Here is a 22959-nt window from a genome sequence, read left to right on the forward strand (position 1 = left end):
GATATTAGTCATGTTGCTTAATGCAGGACTGAAGGTGCTCAGGTAGTATGGTGGTATGAGAACTTACATAGAATAGAATGGTGATGGGGCCATATAAGTAGCTAGACAGACAGAAGGGATGTGTGCCCCATGACCAAAGAGCAGGAGAGAATCCTTGGCCAAATTCTTCTGGCTACTGCCTGTCGGGGAAGATTGACTACAGAGAACCCCTCCCGTCACTGGAGTGAGTGTCTACACTGAAGTGTATAGCAGTGCAGCGGTGCCACTGTGGTGGTTTAAGTGCAGACATAGCCTCACTCGGCACCTGTTTTTTAAAAATCGTGTCTCTTAGCACATAGGTATTTCTTGGTGTACGTGTGCAGTGGTAGGCATATGCTTTGGGCCAGATCCTCAGCTGATGTCAGTCAGTATAGCTCCATTGCCTTCATTGCAGCGATGCTGATTTATACTAGCCGAGGACCCGGCCCTTTGTTTTTGAGTGCTCAGACTATCAGGACTGGCTTTGTCCAGTGCACAGCAAGTTCTTTACTTATTAGCTTTTCAATTTCTTTTCAGGCCGGGACCCTGGAAGCTGGTTAATTGAGTGTCTATGTGGCAGATAATAACTTCCCTCTGTGCCCTTCTCTAGCAGTATCCACCCAAGGATCTCAAAGTATTTTACAAACACGAATTAAACCTCAGGGAAAGCATTACTATCCCTATTTAACAAGTGGGGAAACTGAGGCACAGAGCAGCTAACTGCCTTGGGCACGATCATACAATAAATCTGGGAATAGAACCCAGTTCTCCTGACTCAGTCCTGTGTTTCAATCACATCATCCGTTCTTCACTGCTTCTTTAGTCCACTATCGTGATACTCTAGTTATCCAGCCCACACTTGGGCAGAACTCCCTTTTCGCTGCAGGATTGGACCCTGTACATATATTCTTTGGGGTTTGGGTGCTTTACAGTGTCCTCAGAAGGGACCATTGTGATCATAGAATCATAGAAGATTAGGGTTGAAAGAGACCTCAGGAGGTCATCTAGTCCAACCCCCTGCTCAAAGCAGGACCAACACCAACTAAACCATCCTGCCAGGGCTTTGTCAAGCCGGGCCTTAAAAACCTCTAAGGATGGAGATTCCACCACCGCCCTAGGTAACCCATTCCAGTGCTTCACCACTCTTCTAGTGAAATAGTTTTTCCTAATATCCGACCTAGACCTCCCCCACTGCAACTTGAGACCATTGCTTCTTGTTCTGTCATCTGCCACCACTGAGAACAGCTTAGCTCCATCCTCTTTGGTATCCCTCTTCAGGTAGTTGAAGGCTGCTATCAAGGCAGATTTTCTCATCTGACCTGCATAAATCAGGCCAGAGAACTTCCCTGAAACAATTCCTGTTTGAACTAGAGCAGATCTTTTAGAAAAACATCCAGACTTGACCACAATCCTTAGACCAACTTTGTAAACATCTCTTCCCTGCTGTCACAACCGAGGCTTGGAGGATCAGTCCTGTGGCAGGGCTGGTGTCTGACTCTGAGAGCATGGGTTGAGAGCCAGATGCCAAAGCCAGGGGTCGAAAACCCATGTCAGAATCTAAATACCAAAGCCAGGGGTCCAAGTGGGAGGCAGAGTTCAAGTACTGAAGCCAGGGGTTGGGATCGGACTTCGCGTTCAAGGGCAGAAGCCCGGGGTCCGAGTCAGGGTCGGAGTCTGGGAGTGAGACACTATAACTGGCTGGGGAGTCCACCTAGTTGCATGTTACTTCCTGGAACTTCTCTTGGGCTTAAATAGGGTGCCTGGACCAATAGGGGCCATGAGGCAAGCTGTCAGTCTGACCTTCTGAGGTGGTGCTTCCTGTGGTGTTTGTCTCTATGGGGTCTATGTGATAATGCATCCAGCTTTATCACAGCTGCCGGGTAGCTGTGTAGAGGCGTCAACCTCCTCGTGGGCCTACCTTCCATCTCCCGCAGAACCTCACACCTGCTACCCTTCACGGCTTCTAAGTTGACCTGGACTGGTGGCTTATTTCAGAGCCACCTGTGGAAAAGCTGACAGTTTTGTCAAATAAGCTTTCATTTGGCCACCAGGAAATGCCAAGCTGGCTACAAGGACCCCACGAAGAAGTCCAGTGTTGCTAAGGAATAATCCTTTCCTTCTCCAATACTATTCCCCTTTCCAAGGCATGCCAACTAGGATCCTCCTCCTAGAACCCGTCCGTGCCTGATGATATATCCTAGTTAGTCTAAGACACCAAATGACAGTCAGGGCTGAAACAGAACACAGAGACTTGTCATTTCTTTTTGGAGTGGTTTCTTTTCATAACGTGGGGTCGGTGTCAATTGAAAATGCTAGGATGTTGGCTGCAAGGCTAAGATCTTTCTAAGAAAAGTAATGGCCAAGCCAGGCTTTTCCAGCAGCTACTTAATCCTGCTGTAAATGAATGTGGCTTACCATGCTGGCGAGGCTGCAAAACTGTGTTTTATATTCCTTGCGTGAACTCGCCATGACCCATATTAATATCTCCATAATAGGAGCTTGGAAATATGAGCCAAGGATAGATGGCAGGATGGCGTGCATTCCCGCTGAGCCTTGCTCTGACAGAATGCACCGTAAATAGCTGTGCGTGATATTTCGTACACAATCTATTGTTCTGTTCCTAGGACTGATGAATGAACTGGCAGAACGAGGACTCCTTGGGGAGGTACGAAGCAACTTGCCTCCCAGTGCTGAACTGGAACCTGCATTGTGTATTCACGTGGCTCCCTATACTGACAGCTTGTTGCAGACACTGGGTATGTCAGAATGATGGAAAATCTAAGATTCTGCTGATTACAGAGCGAGATGCTGAGGTCTGCCTAATCCAGAACCCAGGATTTGCCTATTATAGGGCCAGATCCTGGAGTCTTTACTTGGAATTTTCCTGAGCAAGAACCTCAGGATTTGGTTCATTGTCAATAATAATATATTTAGCACTGTACTCTGAGACCTTTTCCTAATGCTGGTTAGTGACTCCAGTGGGACAACTAGTAAGGTGTTATCCTTACTTGTACTGGGTATCAGAAATAAGGCCATATACATTGGCTTTAGGGAGTCAAAAGCTCCCCTAGTAAAAAATAGGTGTGTGTTATCAATTAGAATTTATATCATATTGTGGGCTGTAAAATCTTAATAGGTAGCATAAAGGAGAGAAAGAAAAGGACATTTTTCCTGGGGATTCCATTTCTAAATAGCATTAGGCTAGGGAGGATAATAGATTTGGTATGAAAGTGAAGGTATGGTGATCAAAACCAAATCTTAAGCCAGATCCTGGAATCTTTGCTTGGTCCTTCCAATTGAACTCAGTAAGTGTTTTGCCAGAGTACAAGGGCTTCAGGACTGACCCATTGTGCACTCAGGTGAATTCTGAAGGAAGATTCTGAATCCAATTTGCAGACATGAAGGCCCAGCTCCTCAAAGATAGTTAGGTCCCTGTCTCCCATTGAACTCAAAGGCTTTGAGATCTGGGCTGAAATCCCTAATTGCTGTAATTGGCCTCTTGGTGCCAGTAGCAACTGATAAACCAGTACTGGTCCTAATTGCTTAACATTTGGGTTTAAGAACTGAATAGTGATAGGAGCAGAATGCGGCAAAGTTCCTTTCAAGGGATTTCCGACTGTTATGCACGTCCTGGTCATGCCTAGCTGAAGCATGGGAAACGTGTTCCATGCTGCAGAGCTACTGAGTAACCAGAAGTCGGTTTACTGCAGCCTGCATCATTGCTCTGAATTGAGTTTTGTCTCCCGTGTGATCTGATGAACCAGCTGATTTTTGCTCACTGTTAAAATAAATATATAGACACTGATATTTTTAAAAGAGAAAAGACACTGACCTAACCAAATATAAATATCTAGACATCAGTTTAAAAACACAATCCAGACTTTCTAGCTCTGATGATTTTAGGGCTGGAGAACGATTCACTGTTGGAAACAAAACCTGCTCATGTTTTGCAGATAAGCCCTTGCTTTAGACCACTTTGAGACTCAGTCACCAGACACTTGCCTACGTCCTACTTTTGTATCTGGGAGGAAGCTACTCTTAGAACCCATGCTCTGTTATTTTCTGGAGAATTAATCAATCCCTCCACACTAAGAGAAAGAGGAAGTTTGTTACCCTGGATAACTAGGTTTGTTGTTTTGATCTTCTCTCTGAGCAGGAGGCAATCTCAGTGCAGTGCCAGACTCGTGTAATGTTCCTCTGGATTTTTTATGCCACCGAACCTATGCCTCGGATCCTGAAATGGAGCAAGTTGTCATCCTGACACTGATTGGAAAGGAAGCCATGAAGAGTGCTGGCCATCTTCTTTGCCAAATCCTTCACCCTGGCTTCCAGAAGCAACCTCAAAACCCAGGTGACTCCTTCTCTTGGGGAAGGTTTGTAGGCCTTGGCCAGCTAAATTCTATCCAGCTACTCTTAACTCAGCAGGTTCATTTAGGAAAAGTGGTGAAAGGGGCTCTGTAACGGGGCCCACTCCTCCCCATCCTTAGATGCCCCAAGAACCTCTCAGACTCTCTCCGCTGAGTGATTTATTTACATTCCCATCACCGACACTAATACAGCGCTTTTCTCCCTTTAGCTCTTTCCTACAGGGCCAGGGAGGAACAGGAGTCTCCCTTCCTTGAAAGCTCTGCATGCACTGGGCTCAGCTAGCCCTGGTTACTCCCTCTCTCCCCCAGTACATCCTTCCTGCATCCTTCTTATAGCCTCTGCTGCTGGACTAATTAGCTCTTCCAGCCTGAGCAGCTAAACTAGCTTGCACCTCCCTAGTCAGCCTTTTCCAGGGGAGCTAATTGGTGCCTAAGTGATCAGAGTGCTGCCTCACCTGCTAGCTTCTAACACTCTGTCCCAGGCCCTGTCAGGTAGATAGGTGTATTTATTTATCTCCCTAAAGAGTCTGTGAATGTTAGTGAGTGATCTTGGCCCGGATGGGCATCATTTGACTGCAGTGGGTTTTGAATCAGTTCAAGGATGTGCTAAGGTTCAGGCTAGCTCATATATGTAATCCGAACCAGTTTGCCCAGCCCTCATATTTAGGAGGCAGGATGGTTCTGTGGATAGGGAACAGAACAGGGGAGTCAGGAGACCTGAGTTCTACTCTAGTTCTGCCACTAGCCTCTTGTGTGACCATGGGCATGTTACTTCACTGCTTTGTGCCCCAGTTTCCCCACTGGTACAATGGAGATAATGACACTGACCTCCTTTGTAAAGTGCTTTCAAATGTATGCCTGAAAAGTGCTATATAAGAGCAAAATAGTATGATGATTTTATTTTATTAACTGGCACTAATTGTACAGAAATTGTTATGAAGTAAAAAACAAAGTACTCCTTAACGTAGGGTCAGAGTCTGGCAGGCTGGGTCTCACTGAGTAGCACCCTACTCCTAGAGTAGACTTGAAACCAATGGGCGTACTCGCAGAATATGATACTACTCACTGCATGCAAGGGTTCCTGAATCTAGCCCATAGTAACCTCAGCAACATACAATTATGTATTGAACCTCCAAACATCTTACTACACAGAAAACAAGCCTAGTTTGCAAACATAACAATAGTTAAGTTATTCTAGTGACAAGTCAATGTTACAATGGAGTTGATTACTATAATTAATATCCCTTAAAATGAAGCATTATCAGAGCAGTTACAATATCTATAATTATATACTATGCTGTGTCAAAGCACTTAAATATCATTGTATTCCCAACATGTCCCTTTCACCTGCTCTACGTTAAAGCCTTTCTTTAATCAGACTGCGGCACTGGATCTCCATGCGTCTCTGCTGATGTGGCACAGGGTTCTTTATTTCCTAGGTAGCCCATTCCTGGCTCTAATTATTAGCCATTTAACTTCCGAGAAGTTGTATTGTTTGAATATACTAAGTTTTAGCCCAGTGTGATTCCAAACCCTGCACTGCACTTCCTGGTGGATGGGAGGGAGAGTGGAGACCAAACAAGTTTGGAAGTTCCTGTCTGCTAAAGAAGACCATAAGACCAGTGTGAATGTAAGACACTAGCAGAGAACAGCCTCTAGGAAACACAAGCTACCAATTAGTAATTAACAGGTTTCTCTTTTCTTGCAGAAGGACTTGACCCAGGGTTTGAGCTTCTGAGCCTCAAGTGGTTGCGCCATCTCACTCGGAGTCAGGCCAAAGAAGTAACCCCTTTCGAGGTGGGAGATACCTCCTGGCAAAGAAGCATCAATATGCTGATGTCCAGCCCAGCTCTCATCTGTGCGCTGCGGAGAGTCAGTGCCTTTGGGGTTCTTGCTGAGACCCTGAAGAAGCTGACACTGCTGGGAGACAAGACAAGCACTAACACCAGTGACCTTCAGAGAGTGATGGCCTTGACCCCAGAGATGGCCTTCAGGCAGGCAGTCCTCTTCTTCACCGAGAAAGAGTTCATAGCTGGTAGGAGTTGTTCTTACTGTTAACAGGCTTTGCAGTTAGGCAGGCCGTGGGCAGCTTACTGAGCACAGACAAAGGAGCCTTTTTGCTGTGTGTTCCAGTCAAGCAGCATAAGAAACACAGTAAATTAAATTAATTCAGGGTCAAATTCTGCACTTGTGTGCATGTGTGGGGCTCCAATAAAGTCACTGGAAGCCATATTGGTGAACATGGAGGTAGGTTTTGGCCCTAATAGTCTAACACAACTTTGCACCCCCATTGCACCTTTTATCTGAGGCTCTCAAAGCACTTTATACTACTAAAGAGCCTTTACAGTCCCGTGAGCTAGGTAAATAGTATTATAGCCATTTTGCATGTTTATATACGCAGACATGGAGATGCGGAGAGCCTAAATGGCATGCTGAAGGGCTTACAGTAACAAAGTCAGGAATAGAATCTAGGAATCATGACAACCACTCATTTGTTCTGACCACTCGCATACCCATTAGACAAGCTTCCACACCCTACAATTGTAAGGATCCATGTGATCTCATAAAATGCTGCATAATGATTGTCACATGACAGAACACGTGGTAGCCGTCAACCTCTATAGGGTTTGACAACATGTAAAGTAGCAGACATACAGTCCCGTGCCTGGTGTCCCTATACAGACAGACTCCTTAGGGACTAACTCAGTGATGCACTGAATCCTTTGTTTAGGATTTCTTTCTGAACAAAAGGAAAAGGAACTCATGGAAAATGGATGGCACTGTTGCCAAAGGCTCCCCAAACATGAATGATGCATGCTGGCACTAACACATCTGTGTAGTAAACCTACTGGTTTCCTTCCATAGAAAGGAATGTGCAGCCAGACCTGCTTAAGCCAAATCACTTTGCATACTGTGGTTTTATTCAGATTTGATGCCTTGGAATAGCAAAACCTGGAGCTCACTCTGTTACCTGTAATATGAAATCTATCAGCAAGTCACTTAAGAAATCCTGACTCCCAGCACCAAAGGGTAAATAGTCCATAATGCACATATGCTATAAGATCACATGCCATTTTCTGGGTACCCAGAGATGGGCACATGATAACTGTGTGTATTGAATGAGGAGAAGGTGTCAGAGTTCCATAAACTCATTATAAATTCCTTATGAATTATAATAACCCTCTATTTCTTCCTGTTTCTGCACATTTGCATTACTGCCAACTCAAGCTTATATGCTCCTGTCAGATGCACAGTGCTTATGTAGTACAGAACAACAGTGCAGTCTAATACAATAGCAGACATGAGCTGTGTTGGTGTCAAAAAGTATAGGTACATGCTGTTGTGGTGATCTGCAAATGAACTATTCAGGTGTTCTGTGTTTAGAGTGGAGGAGCATGAAAAGGGGGTCTTCAGTAATGGGATGGAAGCCAGCATCTCAAAGTTAGATCTCCCCAAAACTGTGTATAAAAGCCACTGCGAGTTGATGTGGTATTGACTTGCCTTAAAGTCCTGGTGCAAGAAAGGTTCAGGCAGGGCTGTGAGATCAGCTTGCACAGGAAGGTGGTGGTTACAATCTCAGTTTGCCCAGATAGGCCATTGTCAGTGGTAAAAAGGCAGCACACATACTGCTATTAACCATGACTCCAGCAGCCAGCAGGAACTCTTTTACAGGGTCACTCTGAATTCTTTCCTCCTGTTGTTTTCTCCATCGGGGGTCTTTTATTCTGAAGAGCAATTCTTCCCTTGGGTGGTTTGCAGCTCTTTAAAGCCCACTCCTATTGCCATGGTACATATAGTTACAATTCTGATCTCAACAAGCAATCGTGACCATCACACTAGGATTAGTCATAAAAAGCACATCTCTTTCCCTTTGCAGATTGCAAACGTCGCCCTGCTATGAAGTACCTGCCACCGTATGTCAGAGGTTCCAGGGCTGAAGGTAAGACCAGAAACATGGGCTCAGTTTGCTTTCAAATTATTCCCTATTCTTAAAATAAATATTGAAAAAATTATAATTCTGCAGCCTTTTGTCATATGCATCACCACTGCATTAGTAGACCTGGGCTGCAGTTTGCAATCCCCTGTGCTTAGGAAGGACGGGGGGCAGGTCATTCTCTGCAAGGGGTACCATGATGGGAGCGCCTTTAATTAACAGGTCAGGGTCCATAGGAGTCCTACTGTGGAGGCTGCCAGGGAGTATGCTGAATCAGTGCCCTGGTGACACCCTTTCCTTGACCATGACCCTTCCCTCCCCATTTTGTGGGCTAGTGGGCCTCAGGCTGCTGGCCCAGTGTGGGTTGTGGGTGATTTGATCACCGCAGCCCCTTCACTGGGTGGTGCCAGCATGAGGGGCCTGCAGCTTGGGTCACATCAGCTTTCACTGGGGGGGAGCGGGGGGCAGGCAGGGACTTGCATCCTTGCTCTTGATTTCTGTTACAATATCATTTTGATAGACCAGCATCAGGAGTGGGAATAAACCAACAGTTCTGCAGATGGAGTAGAACACGGAAGGCGACCTGTGCACAAGTTCAGGCTGACCCGTGAAATGGTGCGGAAAGTGGCCAGCCTGGGTAATCACAAGGTCCAGACTCCGTCCTGGGGACACCTTTCACTCTAGGAGCCCCTCCAGCCAGTTCAGAAGGGTCCCTGGCCGTCTCTAGTGGGAGCTCCTGTCTGTCCAGCTCTGATAATTGTGTGTTCCCCATGACCATAGTATCTAAGCACCTGACAGTCTTTAATATGTTTATCCTCACATTCCCCATGTGAGGCAGGGCAGTGCTATTATCTCCATTGCACAGATGGGGAACTAAGTGACTTGCCCAGGGTCACATAGGAAATCTGTGTCAGAGCAGGGTGTTAAACCCAGATCTCCCAAGTCCTAAGCTAGTGCCCTAATCGCTGGATAATTTACAGTGCTTTCTCTTTACATCCTTCCTCCTGTCCTGGACAGAGGGGCAGTCCCATCTAGGGCTGTCAAGGAATATAGGGCTAAACACAGTTCCAAGAACAGTCAGGCTCCCAAAATACTCAAGAAAAAAATAGGTGCTATGGGGATGTGATCGCTAAGGGTGTGTCTGCATAGCACCTGGGAGATGTGATTGTCAGCGTGGGTAGAGAGCTTGAGCTAGCACATGGAAAATAGCAGTATCGACATTGCAGCATAGTCAGCAGTGTGGGCTAGCCACCTAGCTCAGACCTAGCTAGAACCGCCCCGTATACCCTGATGTCCACACCATTGTTTATAGCACAATAGCTCGAGCTGAGCTAGTGCCAGACTGTCCATGCTGGGAATCACACCTCCTAGCTGCAGTGTAGATATACCCTGAGAGATTACCAGAGAGCTTCAGGGTCAGATCTGCCTCTTAGTCCTGCTTATTATTCTACCAGAACAAAAAATAGCCATGGAAAGAAACATAGGTTTTATTAAAAGGAAGTGATCCAGCGGGTAGGCAGCTCCCAGATAAAGGGCTGTGGGAAATGGAAACCACGCTGTAATGAAGTCAAAAGGAGTATAATGACTTAGTCTGTTGCTAACAAACAGGATTTCCTGGTTTTGCTTTTTAAATCAAATGTAATGTTTGTTAAAGCGGCCAGACTGAAACCCCGGGAGACTGAAGGCCTTTACTTATACTAAAAGTATAAAGTTACACTTCACTAAACAGGCAGCAGCAGCACAAGCTTCCCCAGCAATATATCCAAACAATTATGGTGAGGGATGTTCTATAGGGGCCTGAAGGGAGTTCAGTCTCCTTGGCCCCTTCACTCCACTGGCCCCTCTGTTGAGAATGCCAGTAAAGGGGGACAGTTAGCTGGTTTTGTGACCTGTCTGCTGTAGCTGGACTGAGATCCACGAATTCATTCTATCAAAGAACCTTCAAGTGGTAATAACACTGCTCAGCCCTTGTGCATTTAGGCTGGAGATCAACCAGTAGCCTAGAGGTGAAAGACTCCATATTCCATTGCCTGTCCCTTGAGTCATCCAGTCCCTTCGTAGGGAATGGTTTTATAAACATGAGTCAGGTTTCAGAGTAGCAGCCGTGTTAGTCTGTATCTGCAAAAAGAACAGGAGTGCTTGTGGCACCTTAGAGACTAACACATTTATTTGAGTGTAAGCTTTCATGAGCTACAGCTCACTTCATTGGATGCATGCAGTGGAAAATACAGTGGGAGATTTTATATACACAGAGAACATGAAACAATGGGTGTTACCATACACACTGTAAGGAGAGTGATCAGGTAAGGTGAGCTATTACCAGCAGGAGAGAAAAAAAACCTTCTCTAGTGATAATCAAAACGGGCCATTTCCAGCAGTTGACAAGAACGTGTGAGGAACAGTGTGGGGGTGGGGGGAATAAATATGGGGAAATAGTTTTACTTTGTGTAATGACACATCCACTCCTAGTCTTTATTCAACCCTAATGTATTTCTCCCCCACCTACTTGATTATCACTACAGAAGGTTTTTTTTCTCTCTTGCTGGTAATAGCTCACCTTACCTGATCACTCTCGTTACAGTGTATTTTCCACTGCATGCATCCGATGAAGTGAGCTGTAGCTCACGAAAGCTTATGCTCAAATAAATTTGTTAGTCTCTAAGGTGCCACAAGTACTCCTTTTCTATAAACATGAGTGTTAATATGCCTAGACATTTTGGTAACCTTTCCAACGCTGTTCCCTTGAACATTCCCAGAGCAGCAGTTCAGATGGAGGGCCCATTTTTTCCTAGTTCGTTGATAAGGTCATAAGCGTCCCAGCACTTGAGCTAAGGCAACTGAAGGCGCAATATGTATGAGGGGTTGTGAACAATGCAGCTGCTTGTTTCTGCATGAGGTTTTCCATGGACTTCCAACCCTTGGGATTCCTTTGTAGCATTTTTCATTCTGTTACCGGTTGTCAAGCTGCGTGGTGACTCAGAGTGCTGGCCTTGTGACCAGTGGTGAGCTGGAGCCAGTTCGCACCGGTTCGCGCAAACCGGTTGTTAAATTTTGAAGCTGGTTTAGAACCGGTTGTTAAAGGGGTGGGCAAACTCCTGCCCACGGGCCACATCCGGCCCCCAGGACCGTCCTGTCTGGCACACCTGAGCTCCCAGCTGGGGAGGCTTCCCTGGCTGAGAATCCCTTTTTAATTTTTACTCACCTGGCGGCGGATGCTCCGGGTCTTTGGCGACACTTTGGCGGCGGGTCCTTCACTCGCTCCTGGTCTTGGGCAGCGAGTCCTTCACTCGTTCCGGGTCTTCAGCGGCACTTCAGTCGGGTCCTTCAGTGCTGCCGAAGACCCGGAGCGAGTGAAGGACGTGCCGCCGAAGACCTGGAGCGACTGAAGGAACCGGTTCTTCAGATTTTGGCAGCTCATCACTGCTTGTGACTGAATGGTCTGTTTTATACAGTTATCACTAAAGCCCTGAGGAGGATATCAAAGTAATTCATCTGTCACTTTTCTTCTGGAGGTGGGGGGCTGGAAAACAGGGCTCCAGCAAACTACTCAGTTCACATCAGGTGCTCCGGAGCAGGGGGGGGTCAGAAGGCGATGGCCCCATCACTTTTTACTGACTGTAAGGGTGAGCCACAGGGTGGAGGGGGCAGAGAGGAGCAAGCAGAGGGCAGGGTCTTGGGGGGAGGAGGCGGCGTGGGAACGGGGCCTTGGGGGAAGTGGAAGTGCGAGGGTGGGGGCTCAGGGAGAAGGGGCTGCAAGGGGGCAGGGCCTCAGGGAAAGGGGCGGTGCTAGAGTGACCGTTTGGGAAGAAGGGGCAGTGCATGGGCGGGGCTTCGGGGGAATGGGCAGTGCAAGGGTGGGGCCTCGGGGAAGGAGCTGAGCAGGGGCGGTGGGGCCACGGTTTGCACGCTGATGGCCCCCCTCACTTTTAGGGAGCTTCCGCTGTTCCTGGTTCACATGTACCTTGAACTGGCCTTAAGCTTCCCATAGCTGCCCAGTGTAGGCCATCACAGGTACCCTGTCAAACAGGAAAACCATTCGTACCTAAGATCTCATCAGGGGGCCTGACTCTCAGTTATACTAAGGCCCTTGACACTGCCCTGGTAGTGTAAAGGGGCCCTAAAGTGGGTGGGAATTGTCCCTGAGAATACTCCCTATTCAGTGAGCAGAGTACGTGGACTTTGACAGGATTTGTTGGTGTTCAGCACTTCTGAAATCAAGCCATGTACGTCCTGATGTGATATTTGAAAACAAAGTATACATCATGAAGAGCGTCTGTGTAGCTGCCATATGTTGCAGTACAGCAGAGATGACAATACTCCCAACTGCTGTCCCAAAGCAATGCTCACTTATTAAAGTCAATTCACTGTTCTTCTATAGGGGGAGAGACTCGGAGAGGCCACGCAGAGCCATTGTTCACCTACATGCAAGCAGGTGAGGAGGGCAGGGTTCTCTCTCTATTTCACTCTCTTACACATAGTTGTTGTTTAGCAAATATCCCTGGGGGGGAAGTGGGTTTAACAAGGCCTTTGTGGAGCCAGCTTGGATAGATACCAACAGGGACCAAGGAAAAGGATGACAGTTGGAATTGCACAAGATGTTTCCCTGGGCTTGAACACAGGCAGTGATATACATGCCCTTGTCTAAACATCCCAGGAACCTGACATGTGCTTCTCTTGAGGCTGTATTGATTTAAAGCCACCCACACACCCAAAGGAAGGAAACACACCTCTCCAGTTTAGGAGTGTATATGAAGACAATGCAGCAGTTTGGCTTCAACCCCCTTTAAAGCAACACCAACTTAGACACTTGGCCAAACCTTGGCCACCAGGATGGGAGTTGAGAGTATCACAGAACAGAAGAAAAGGTAACAAAGGCTAGAAAAGCATTGGCAAAACCTGGGAAGGCCAGAGAGCAGTCAGAAGTGATGGGGGAAATCAGCCTGGACTTTTGGGGAGCACCAGAGGCCTACAAATTAAGGGCTATAGTAACACGTGATCAGCATGGCGAGTTCCCATTGATATGAGGGCAATTAACTGATTGAATCTGGGACAGTGTATGGCTCTTAGGGGAATCTGAAGATGTCAGTTTTGCAGGCTCATCTGAAGGTAAGAACATGTGCACACCTTCAGGTGTGGATAATTTATATACGTATGTATAAATATGCAGCACATATAGTTAACCACAAACCAGAAAGAATAGGAATGTTTGCCCAGAAACACAGCAGATGGTGAGTAAAACATCTTGAGGACAATGACTACTTATGTAACAATATGTAATTTAGATTGCCATTCTATACACCAGTAGCTGTGGGTAGCAGGGAGGTTTGCCTCTGCATAGCAAGCTGTTGCTATGGCATTTACCTTTCTGTTCAAGGATTTTGTACAGAAAATATGAGATCCTATAATGTAAGAGCTCCCAGAAGAAAATGGGTTAATTTGTCTCACTGAGGTGTACACAGAATGAGGGGCATGTTGTTATTTTTTATCTGGCTCCAAATTGCTCTGTGTCATGAATCAATAACATGTCTCTTGCCATTTGAAAAGAACTCCATGCATCAAATTATATGTAGTATCACTGATGCTTCATTGCATTGACATCTGTATAATCAGTAACATGGTGCATAGAAAACATAAAGTGACATCTGATGTACGCAAACAGATAATAATGGTAACAGTATTAGCAGCCTGCAATACTTATTATTACATGCTTCATGCTAGCTGACATGGTTAGGCACCAGGAGCTGACGGGTCCCAGTTCACTGTTTCTGACATTACATTTTGCCAACAAGTCTTAAAAAGATGTTATCAGGATAAAAATCATAATTGTACTCCTAATAATATGGTGCTTTTGATTACAGAGACTGATAGAATTTTAAATGGCAGTTATGTAAATGTCAACACTTGCACAGTTTGTTTGCTTTATGCATTTCACCCAGTGAGGACAGTGAAGCTAGCCTGATCAGTTTCACTTTCCATTTCTAGTCAGTTTCTTTTTGTGGCTCTCAGGCATAGGCACAGTGATGCTGAGCTCGGCTCTCAGCTCTGTAGAGGGAAGTTTGGGTCACACGCAAAGTGATTTTGGCTCAGATCCTCAGTGATATTTAGACATCTAACTCCCACCAAAATTAGTGGCAGTTGTGTGCCTAAGTACCCTTAAGAATCTGAGCCTTTAGACCTAAGCTATTTGACAGTGCCCTTCTAAACAGCATATTCCTAGTAGGGAAACAGAAACATATGGGATCTAAATAAAGAATGATAAGGATTCAGTGGTTGCCATAAGGATTGCATCTTATACCCTGTGGTAACTTTGGCTTTGTTCTGATCTTATATTACATGGAAAAGGGGACTCGATTATCAAGTTTAACATATGCAAAATTAGCATCCCACATGAAGATCTGATATGAATTGATTCTGGATCTACAAACTTGTGGTATAAAATGTTTGGAACTATAGGTATTGCTGACAGATATTCAGGTATCGGATAGAATCACCCTTCTGGCCTTGGCTGATCTGGATATATTTTAAAACTAAAATATTAAACCATACCCACAGCCTTATTCTGTATTTGTTTGGTTCTGTCAGTAGAGTCCTGTGGACTGCATGCCAGCTGCTGTTAAAAGTCCTTGTTCTTTAGATGCCTGTCCTAGCTGACAAACGATTACGTTGTTTGCCTTTAAAATTACTGAGAGTGAGTACCAATGCTCAGTGCTTTAAACATCTTTGGTTTCACTATAATGCTTTTTTGTTACAGGAGCCCAGCTTCTTTGTACTGTGTTGCTGATCAAACCTGGTGTCTGGGCTCATAGCCTTGCTAGAATCCTCCGAAAACTAGACCTAGAAAAATTCAGCCTTGTTGGGATGAAACACATAAGCCTGAAACCAGACATTGTCTTAGGACTCCTCTCATCTGAAGCTAAACAGGTTTGTTAAAAAACAGGCAGATCTACAACTGCACTAGCACTTAAAACGGTCCAGCTGCAGGATGTGCTGATAGAATCCATTCCTGTTAAAGCAAAAACTCCAGTCCAAGATTCCTCTGTGGTTGTCACAGGTGAACTCTACAAAATAATTAAATCTGCACTGGGTGTCAGATAGAAAGAGAGCTATATCACATGGCACAAAGAAACAGACCAGGTTTCTCTGAAAGAAAAATTCTGAGCACTTGAGTGACATGCAGATGCCATTTAGGAGGAAACCTCCCGTGATCTGAATAAGTTACTAAGTAAACTTCCTAATTCATAATGAGTCCTATTACATTTCCAATCGAAGCTCAACTGTTGAGGTTCTAGAGTCTTTAAAAATGACCTGCAAGTAAAACAAAATTGGGCTTGTGTCTTTTTTTTGCTTGATAATAAAGAGGCATGAACATTGTTTTTTCAGTTAAGAGAGAATTTATTTTTTTGCTTTTTTTTTAACATTAGAATTTCAGATTCTCTCTAGCCTGGAAGACTCTGTATGACTGGAGAGCTAGTGAAATGATGACGTGACAAGAGCCAAGAAAGTAAAAATGTTGAGCAACTGAGACCGGAAGGGATTTTTATTTTTAAAATCTTTGGATTTTATTGGTTTCATTAACATCTATTTAACATCACTGTCTAATAACATTTTAGATAGATGAAGTCTTTGTTAAAGATCCAACACTCCCTCCTGATTGGGGTGTTTCCATGCTGCATAGTTCCCTGCCTACCCTGTGAATACCCCAGCAAGTCAGACTGCCTAGGCAGGCCTGCTTTGCTTTCTCCTCAGAGGCTATAAACAATGTACTTGGCCACAGTTCTAAGCAAGCACACTGATTCTCAAAGTGAAAGCATTATAGAAAAAACATATTAAAAACCATAAAACAACCTACACACATGCTAATAAGCTTACCAGAGATCACTCCAACTCCAACGGCTCTGGCAGGAGTCAGTCCTTCAAACCCCACCAAAGATTTTTTCTGTGGGTGCGTGGCCATAACCACCATGGCTCAGAACAAGCACACCCTTGCATCTATGGGTCCCTCCTTTATATAGTTTGGGCCTCTGATCTTGTCCCTGTGTAACGGATGATCAGCAGACAAAGGTCCCACCCTCAGGGCAAAGCTTCAAAAGGTTGAGTTCTTGCATAACCAAAGAGGGTACATTTGCATACGCCTACCCCTAGAGATTTTGAGAAACCCACATAACTTTAAAAGTTCATTCTTGTCTGGAAAATCATTTGCTTTGAAGCTCTTTACCCCCTCCAGGGTTTACATCTGCCATGTCTCCCCCCACAGGTGTTACGTCCAATCCCACAATAACACAGAAACATTTGAATTTTTAATACAATGATCTTAATTCAGGAAGATTGAACTTAATTCAATAAGGTTTGTCCTTATTGCTCTGTCGCTATATTCTAAAACAGGGGAAATCAATTATCTTTTTGTCAAGGTCCAGATTTCTTAGTCAAGGTGTAGTCAAGGTCCAGACTTCAGAAAAAATAATAACAATCATGATAATAATAAGTAAATTAAAAGATTTTGCAGACTGTTCAAAAGTGTCTGACCTGTGGTCTGCATATTGACTACCCCATTCTAAAGTAACAAACAAGCAGGCGAGAAAACTTTTCTTTAAAGTAAATAAAGAGCACTCTCAGCCTCTGTTTCTACATCACAACAAAGGCAAAAAAGGCACAAACCCATCTTTTACAAAAAACTCCTTGCAGGTCACCATTAAGGGAGATGTGGGATTATTGGGAGTGGGTGGTAAGAGCTGTACGCAATTTGAGTATATCATAAGATTAAAAAAATAAAGAGGGGGTGGTTTTTCTTTGACCACCAGAAACATACATGTATTTGGACGGCTATTTAAAAAGATCCAGTGTCTCTCAGAGATGGAGGGGGTGGGAAGCTTTAGAGAGCTGTTGTTTCATCTGAACTTCTTGACTTATTCTTGTGTTTTTCCAGCTCTCCCGAGCAGCTGCTGAGCATTGATTTAGTTCCTTTAAAGAGCTGATGACTAATGAGTTTAAATATTACAGAGTATTGTTTGTTTGTTCATGGGAAAAAGCGGGTTTTATTATTTCAGCAGGTGAGAAAGTGGAGATAATAGACTGGCTGTAGCAGTGGGGAATGAAGAGCAGGAAGTACTGTATACTGTTCAGGGTTCTGATCCCCATTCATAGACAATGACTGAGAGTCTTTCAGCCATGAGGCCAGCTTTTCAGAAGAGCCCGGGGTCAGATCTCCAAGGGCTCAGCACCCACTGTTGGGGCCAGACTTTCACAAGAGCTCAGCTCCCAGTTAGGCATCTAATTAAAGGGGCAGATTTTCAAAAGCACATTTTGGGCTCTGGACTCTTCTGAAAATCTGGCTAAGTGTCACAATGGGAGTTGCTGGCTGCTGAGCCATTTTGCAGCTCTGGCCCTCTTTAAATGCCTGCATGGGAGCTGGGCATCTTTGTAAGTCTGGCCCCAACAAAGGGCCAAATGTTCCAATTGCTGAGGGTCCTGCAGCTCCTAGGGAAGCATGTGCAGCCAATGTGCTGAGCTCTTTTGAAAATCTGGCCATGAATTTTGGTGACTAAATGGGAGCTGAGCACTTGAAAACCTGGTCCTGACTGCAAGTGCTGAACCCTTCTAAAAGTTCTGTCCTTGGTCTCCCATCTCCTTCTCATTTGGGGTCTGATCCAAAGTGCACAGAAGTCACTGAAGGACTCCTTTGGGTTTTGGATTAAGCCCGTAGGTGACATTAGGTTTATTCTGACATATACATACTATTTGAAGTCAGATCAGATTTTGGCATTTTTCCCAGTAACATGACAGCTACTAGTGTGTCCTTTCTTTTTCTGAGGTATTGGTTACATGCATGCCAATATCTACAGCAACATGATCACTATTCTGGCTTTGTAATCTTAAATACTAACATAGAACAGCTTCTTTGAGTTACTGCCCCATGGATGCTCCACCAGAGGTGGTGTGCACACCTGTGCACTCTTGATCAGAGAGTTTTGTCAGCAGTGCCTGCAGCTCCGTGCCTGCGTCCCATGCCTCCTTGGGCACTGGTATGAGGGCATATAGGGAGGGGTTGACCCACCACCCCACTACTTCCTTCCAACCACGCTGGCTTGAGATGGAGTTTGCAGTGTCAGCTAGCTAGCTGACACAGCTGGTTTATTTTTTATTTTATTTTGTCTTATCTTGATAGTATTCTTTATTCCTTTTTTTATAGCACAATCTTGTGCTTTTGGGATGGGGGAATTGCCCTTTCCCTTTTTTCTTTGCAATCAAGGCCTTTCTGCTCTTGGCTCCTGCCAGTCTGTGGTCTTTTCTGGTAGGTTATGCCCAATAACCTGGGATTCCAGTTCTGCCAGACTTGCCACTGGTCTCTTCTCCTCAGTAATGAGCACTACAGCTGCCTCTGCTGCGTTGGAGGGTCTCGCATCCCAGCCAAGTGTAAGATGTGCTCCAGCTTCAAGAGCAGGGACCAGGAGTATCTTGATTCCCCGTCCTCCATACATCAGCCTCAGTCACTCACAGCACTCCAGTGGCTTCCTCAGCTCTGGCAAGCAGATACCATAGGGCAGCTTTGGTCACCCAGAAGTCTTCTAAGTGTAAGAGACCCCACTCCCCTGAAAGAGAGACCAAGAGGAGGGAAAAGTCACCACTAAGACCAGGGAGCAAGGAAACCTCATGTCCCAGTGTGAGTACTGCCAAGGCTGTCATGGTACCAAGATGCTGGCACCACCAAGAAAGTCTTCTACTACTAAGCTGCTTGCCATGAAGCCTTCCAACAAGTAACCCCATGTGGCTGCTTCATCGGATCAGACTCCTCCAAATTGAAGGACCCCTGAAAGGGCAAGGACTCTTTACAAAAATTGTCTTCACCCCACCTGGTACCATTTCCCTCTACCCATAGCTATCAAAAGTATACAGACCAACCATCTGTACCATCTTTGGTACCATCCAGGTTCCTCTCTCATGAGGACCTCTGGGTTATGGAAGAGCCCTAATCCCCTCTGTTGAAGAGTATGCGGGGATTTCCCACCAGTGCCCACTAGAACCGGCATGCCCTCCAGCACTGTCCCATACTCATACAAAGACTAATCTGTTGGTTACAACATGGCTGCCCATCTCTCCTCAGTCCCCTGTACCCATCCGAGCATGAGTAGTGGCTCCTTTAGCTTCTCCACTGGAGACAGGAGAGGACATTTCCTTGGACTCAGCCTCCATTTAGGATTCCATCCCTTTCGAATTCCAGACCCCTGTAACCAGTCAGCATATGACCCATCACCTTTGATAGGAGAATCTCTGGGTCCCACTCCTTTCCTTTATGCCCCCCCTCAGTGGGCCTTATGGAACCCTTGGGCCCCTTACGATGACCAGCTCTATAGGGTGCCCTCATGCAAAATGACCTGTGAAGATCAACAGTCATCGGCACTTCAGGACTTTCTTCCTCAAGAAAAGTCTCTGGAGAAACAGGACTTAAGGGTAGAGGAGGAGACACCACAATCGTCCTCCTGTCCAGACAAGGCAGCTCTGCCTCCTCTGCCATCCTACACAGATTATTTCAAGGCTTTTCAAGACCTAAAGAAAGGCTTTAGTGAATCTGTTTTCCAGCCTGTACTGAGTCACCTGCTCAGCACCCTCCTCTGTGCTGAGATACTACTCATAAATTCCCTGACGTGGAGCACCCATAGGGATAGTAACTCAAAGAAGAGAGATTACTTCCATTCTGCAGTGACTGGAGTTCTTCGAGATGTTTTGTCCTTGTGGGTACTCCACGAACTGCTCTCCTTTCCCCTCAGCTTCGGAGTCCTGCTGGGCTTCGAGGTTGAGAAGGAACTGGAGCAGTGGCAGGCCTTTGTACCGGAGCAAAAAGAGTTGTAAGGGTGCAGGCACAGACCCGTGAGCACTGATGACTAAATGGGTGTGCACATTGTCTCATGGAGCATCCATCTCGAGGAACTCCAGTTCCTGGACAGGTGAGTAACCTCTCATTCTTAGTAACTGTTGGCCAATGGCGCATGATACAAATGTTTGCTGTGGTTTTCTAATCCCCCCCCCTCCCCCCGCTCTCCTGCTGGTAATAGCTCACCTTACCTGATCACTCTTGTTACAGTAAAAAGAAAAGGAGTACTTGTGGCACCTTAGAGACTAACAAATTTATTTGAGCATAAGCTTTCATGAGCCACAGCTCACTTCATCAGATGCATGCAGTGGAAAATACAGTGGGGAGATTTATATACACAGTGTATTGTCCACTGGGGAATGCTCACTATTAGCTGGAAAGGGAGTTTTCTCCAGATATTTACAAGGGTTGAAAATGATGTCTAAGCTGCATTGTAGCAAATTGTGTTCCTTACCAACCATGAATTAACTCCTTCTCTCCCTATCCATATTCCCTGAACTGAGTATGTGTGCGGCCATAGACCACATATGCCAGAGTGGAATATTATAACATCCTCAGGGAAACCGGGTTTTGTTTTGGTTCTTCCAAAGGATTTATCTTAAAACACCACTAGACCTATGTATGTATGTATGTATGTATGTGTGTGTGAAAGCTGCCATGTTGGATAGAACCAGGGGCTTCCAGAGCTAAAAGCGAAAGCTGCTACAGCTTGAGCTAAACAGACAAGGGTCCCTAGCTGGTGCTGTAACAGACTCATATTCTCTGAGGATTGGGTGCAGAGTGGGCCCTGTAACATACGCTCTCCAGTGGGCTGCATGTGTACGTATGCTAGTTTGGTGATCTTGGGGGGATATTGTGGCAGCTCTGTCTAAAGAGATCATGGCCATTTATAGTGTACAGAGGACAGGAAGCAGGGAAGATTGACCAGTGTGTTTGCTTACGGTATGGATGTTGTTAGCCATTGGAAGTTTGCCAGGTGTATCTAATACTCAACAGGAATCAGTGTAATCTCTTTCTCACCCCGCTTTTCTTTTCAGGAGCCTGCAATTTTGGAAGCTCACTGCAGCTACCTCACCTCTGGTTCCTCCCTTGTGTTGTGCCTGCAGAGACAGAATGCTGTAAAGAAGCTGGTAGACTTATTGGGGCCAGAGGACCCTATGCTGGCTCAAACACTAGACCCATGCTTTTGGAGGGCTCAGTACGGTGCCAGCTCAGTCCAAAATGGATTTTACGGTGGGTCTCCAAGTTAAGAAAAATTTGTTTGAGGGACTCACGTATGCCAAGGGAAACAAACGTACACTGCTACTATTTCTTCAAGCGTTGTCAGTCTAGAGCAACCCTTGGGAGGCTCCTCCACGCTGCACCAAAGCCCAAAAGCCTGTGGAAAGCTTTGGCTGTTGTGTAGTGGCTGTGCAGAATTCTAGGTAGAGATGTATAAACAGGCATAGCCCCATTGCAGCCTCGGTTCTGGCCAAAGCCACCAAAGTGGTAAGTCAGAATTCCCTTTGATCTCTTGACTTTCAACTCTGTGGTCTTCTCATCTTTCTCCCTAGTTGGAGTTGGTTGTCAAATAGCTAAATCAGATATTAGACACATGAGTAGTTTTTAAAATAAATCAGGTTTCAGAGCAGCAGCCGTGTTAGTCTGTAACCGCAAAAAGAAAAGGAGTACTTGTGGCACCTTAGAGACTAACAAATTTATTTAAAGCTTATGCTCAAATAAATTTGTTAAAATAAATCAGTAAGCTTTAGAAGGCACATGGATTTTGGTTCCATAGGTACCATTCTCTAGCCCCATTAGGTTAATTAGGTTTTTCTGTTTAGTTCCACTCCATGTCACCAAATCACCCTTCTTCCCCATCCCTCTCCTTGCTGGACTTGAGGGCACTCAGCAGATTGATCTGCATGTTCAAGGTCAGGATGATGACAGTCTCCTTCAGAGCTTTTCTAAATTCATAAGGGTGGCTTGCCGCTCTCTGCTTCAAAGACTCATACTTCCATCCATCCGGCCAGCTTACAGATGGGAAGTATCTTTTCTGCATCCAACAGGATCTGTGCCAATACAGAGTTCTATAGTTTGGCCTTTCTGTTACATACACAGTATTTACCAACTGCCTCGTTCCGACAGCAGCCCCCTTGCAAAGAGAGAGAATCCACATCTTCCCCTATACGGATGCCTCAAAGAATGCAGTTCATCCTTCAAGAGTTGTTCGCTATTCCAGTCCTTGGGTTTATGGATAAACCAAGAGAAATCCGTCTCCACTTCCACTCAGACGATTCCATCCATGGGAGTAACTGAAGATTAGGATTTACCTGCCTGAAAGATTTGAAGAAATACTCAGAACTGTTTAATTAGCGCAAACCCATCCTGAAAACCCCACTTCTCATGTTCCTAATAGGTTGATAGATTTACATATCCTGAAAACTCTGTGAATGAGACCTCGCCAGGCATGGTTCAAAAAGGTCAAAGTATTTCAGAAAATCAGAGTATCTCCTATGAAGTCTGGAGTTCATGCTGAGTTACATTAGCTGATGGTTTGGCCCCAGAGTGCCTATTCCTCAAGAGATCACACAGCCCATACAATGTCTGCAGAAGGGTCCCTTAGAATCACTAGTCCCATCCATTTCCTCAGTCACATAGCTGGGCTAGTTGTCACCCACAATCGGTGTACACCTGTATGCAGACACCAGATTACACACCAGTGTACTGGAGCTGAGACTAATTTGGCTGGCACACAACAGCTTCCTTCCACACATTCCAGGGAAGGCAATACA

General features: G+C 45.4%; 1 protein-coding gene across 2 annotated transcripts in view; it reads left to right on the top strand.

The window, feature by feature from the left end:
• DNAAF8 (dynein axonemal assembly factor 8) overlaps window positions 1-22959 on the top strand; it is a 151575-nt gene that overhangs the window by 111699 nt on the left and 16917 nt on the right. For both annotated transcript variants that reach the window (XM_043524105.1, XM_037911638.2), the window contains 7 exons: window positions 2643-2774; window positions 4175-4369; window positions 6094-6420; window positions 8263-8325; window positions 12698-12751; window positions 15071-15240; window positions 21223-21418. In XM_043524105.1, coding sequence (XP_043380040.1) covers window positions 2643-2774; window positions 4175-4369; window positions 6094-6420; window positions 8263-8325; window positions 12698-12751; window positions 15071-15240; window positions 21223-21418 — 1137 coding nt within the window. The remainder of the gene's footprint in view (window positions 1-2642; window positions 2775-4174; window positions 4370-6093; window positions 6421-8262; window positions 8326-12697; window positions 12752-15070; window positions 15241-21222; window positions 21419-22959) is intronic.

The sequence above is a fragment of the Chelonia mydas genome, chromosome 10, assembly GCF_015237465.2.
Source record: "Chelonia mydas isolate rCheMyd1 chromosome 10, rCheMyd1.pri.v2, whole genome shotgun sequence".
NCBI classification, from domain to species: Eukaryota; Metazoa; Chordata; order Testudines; family Cheloniidae; genus Chelonia; species Chelonia mydas.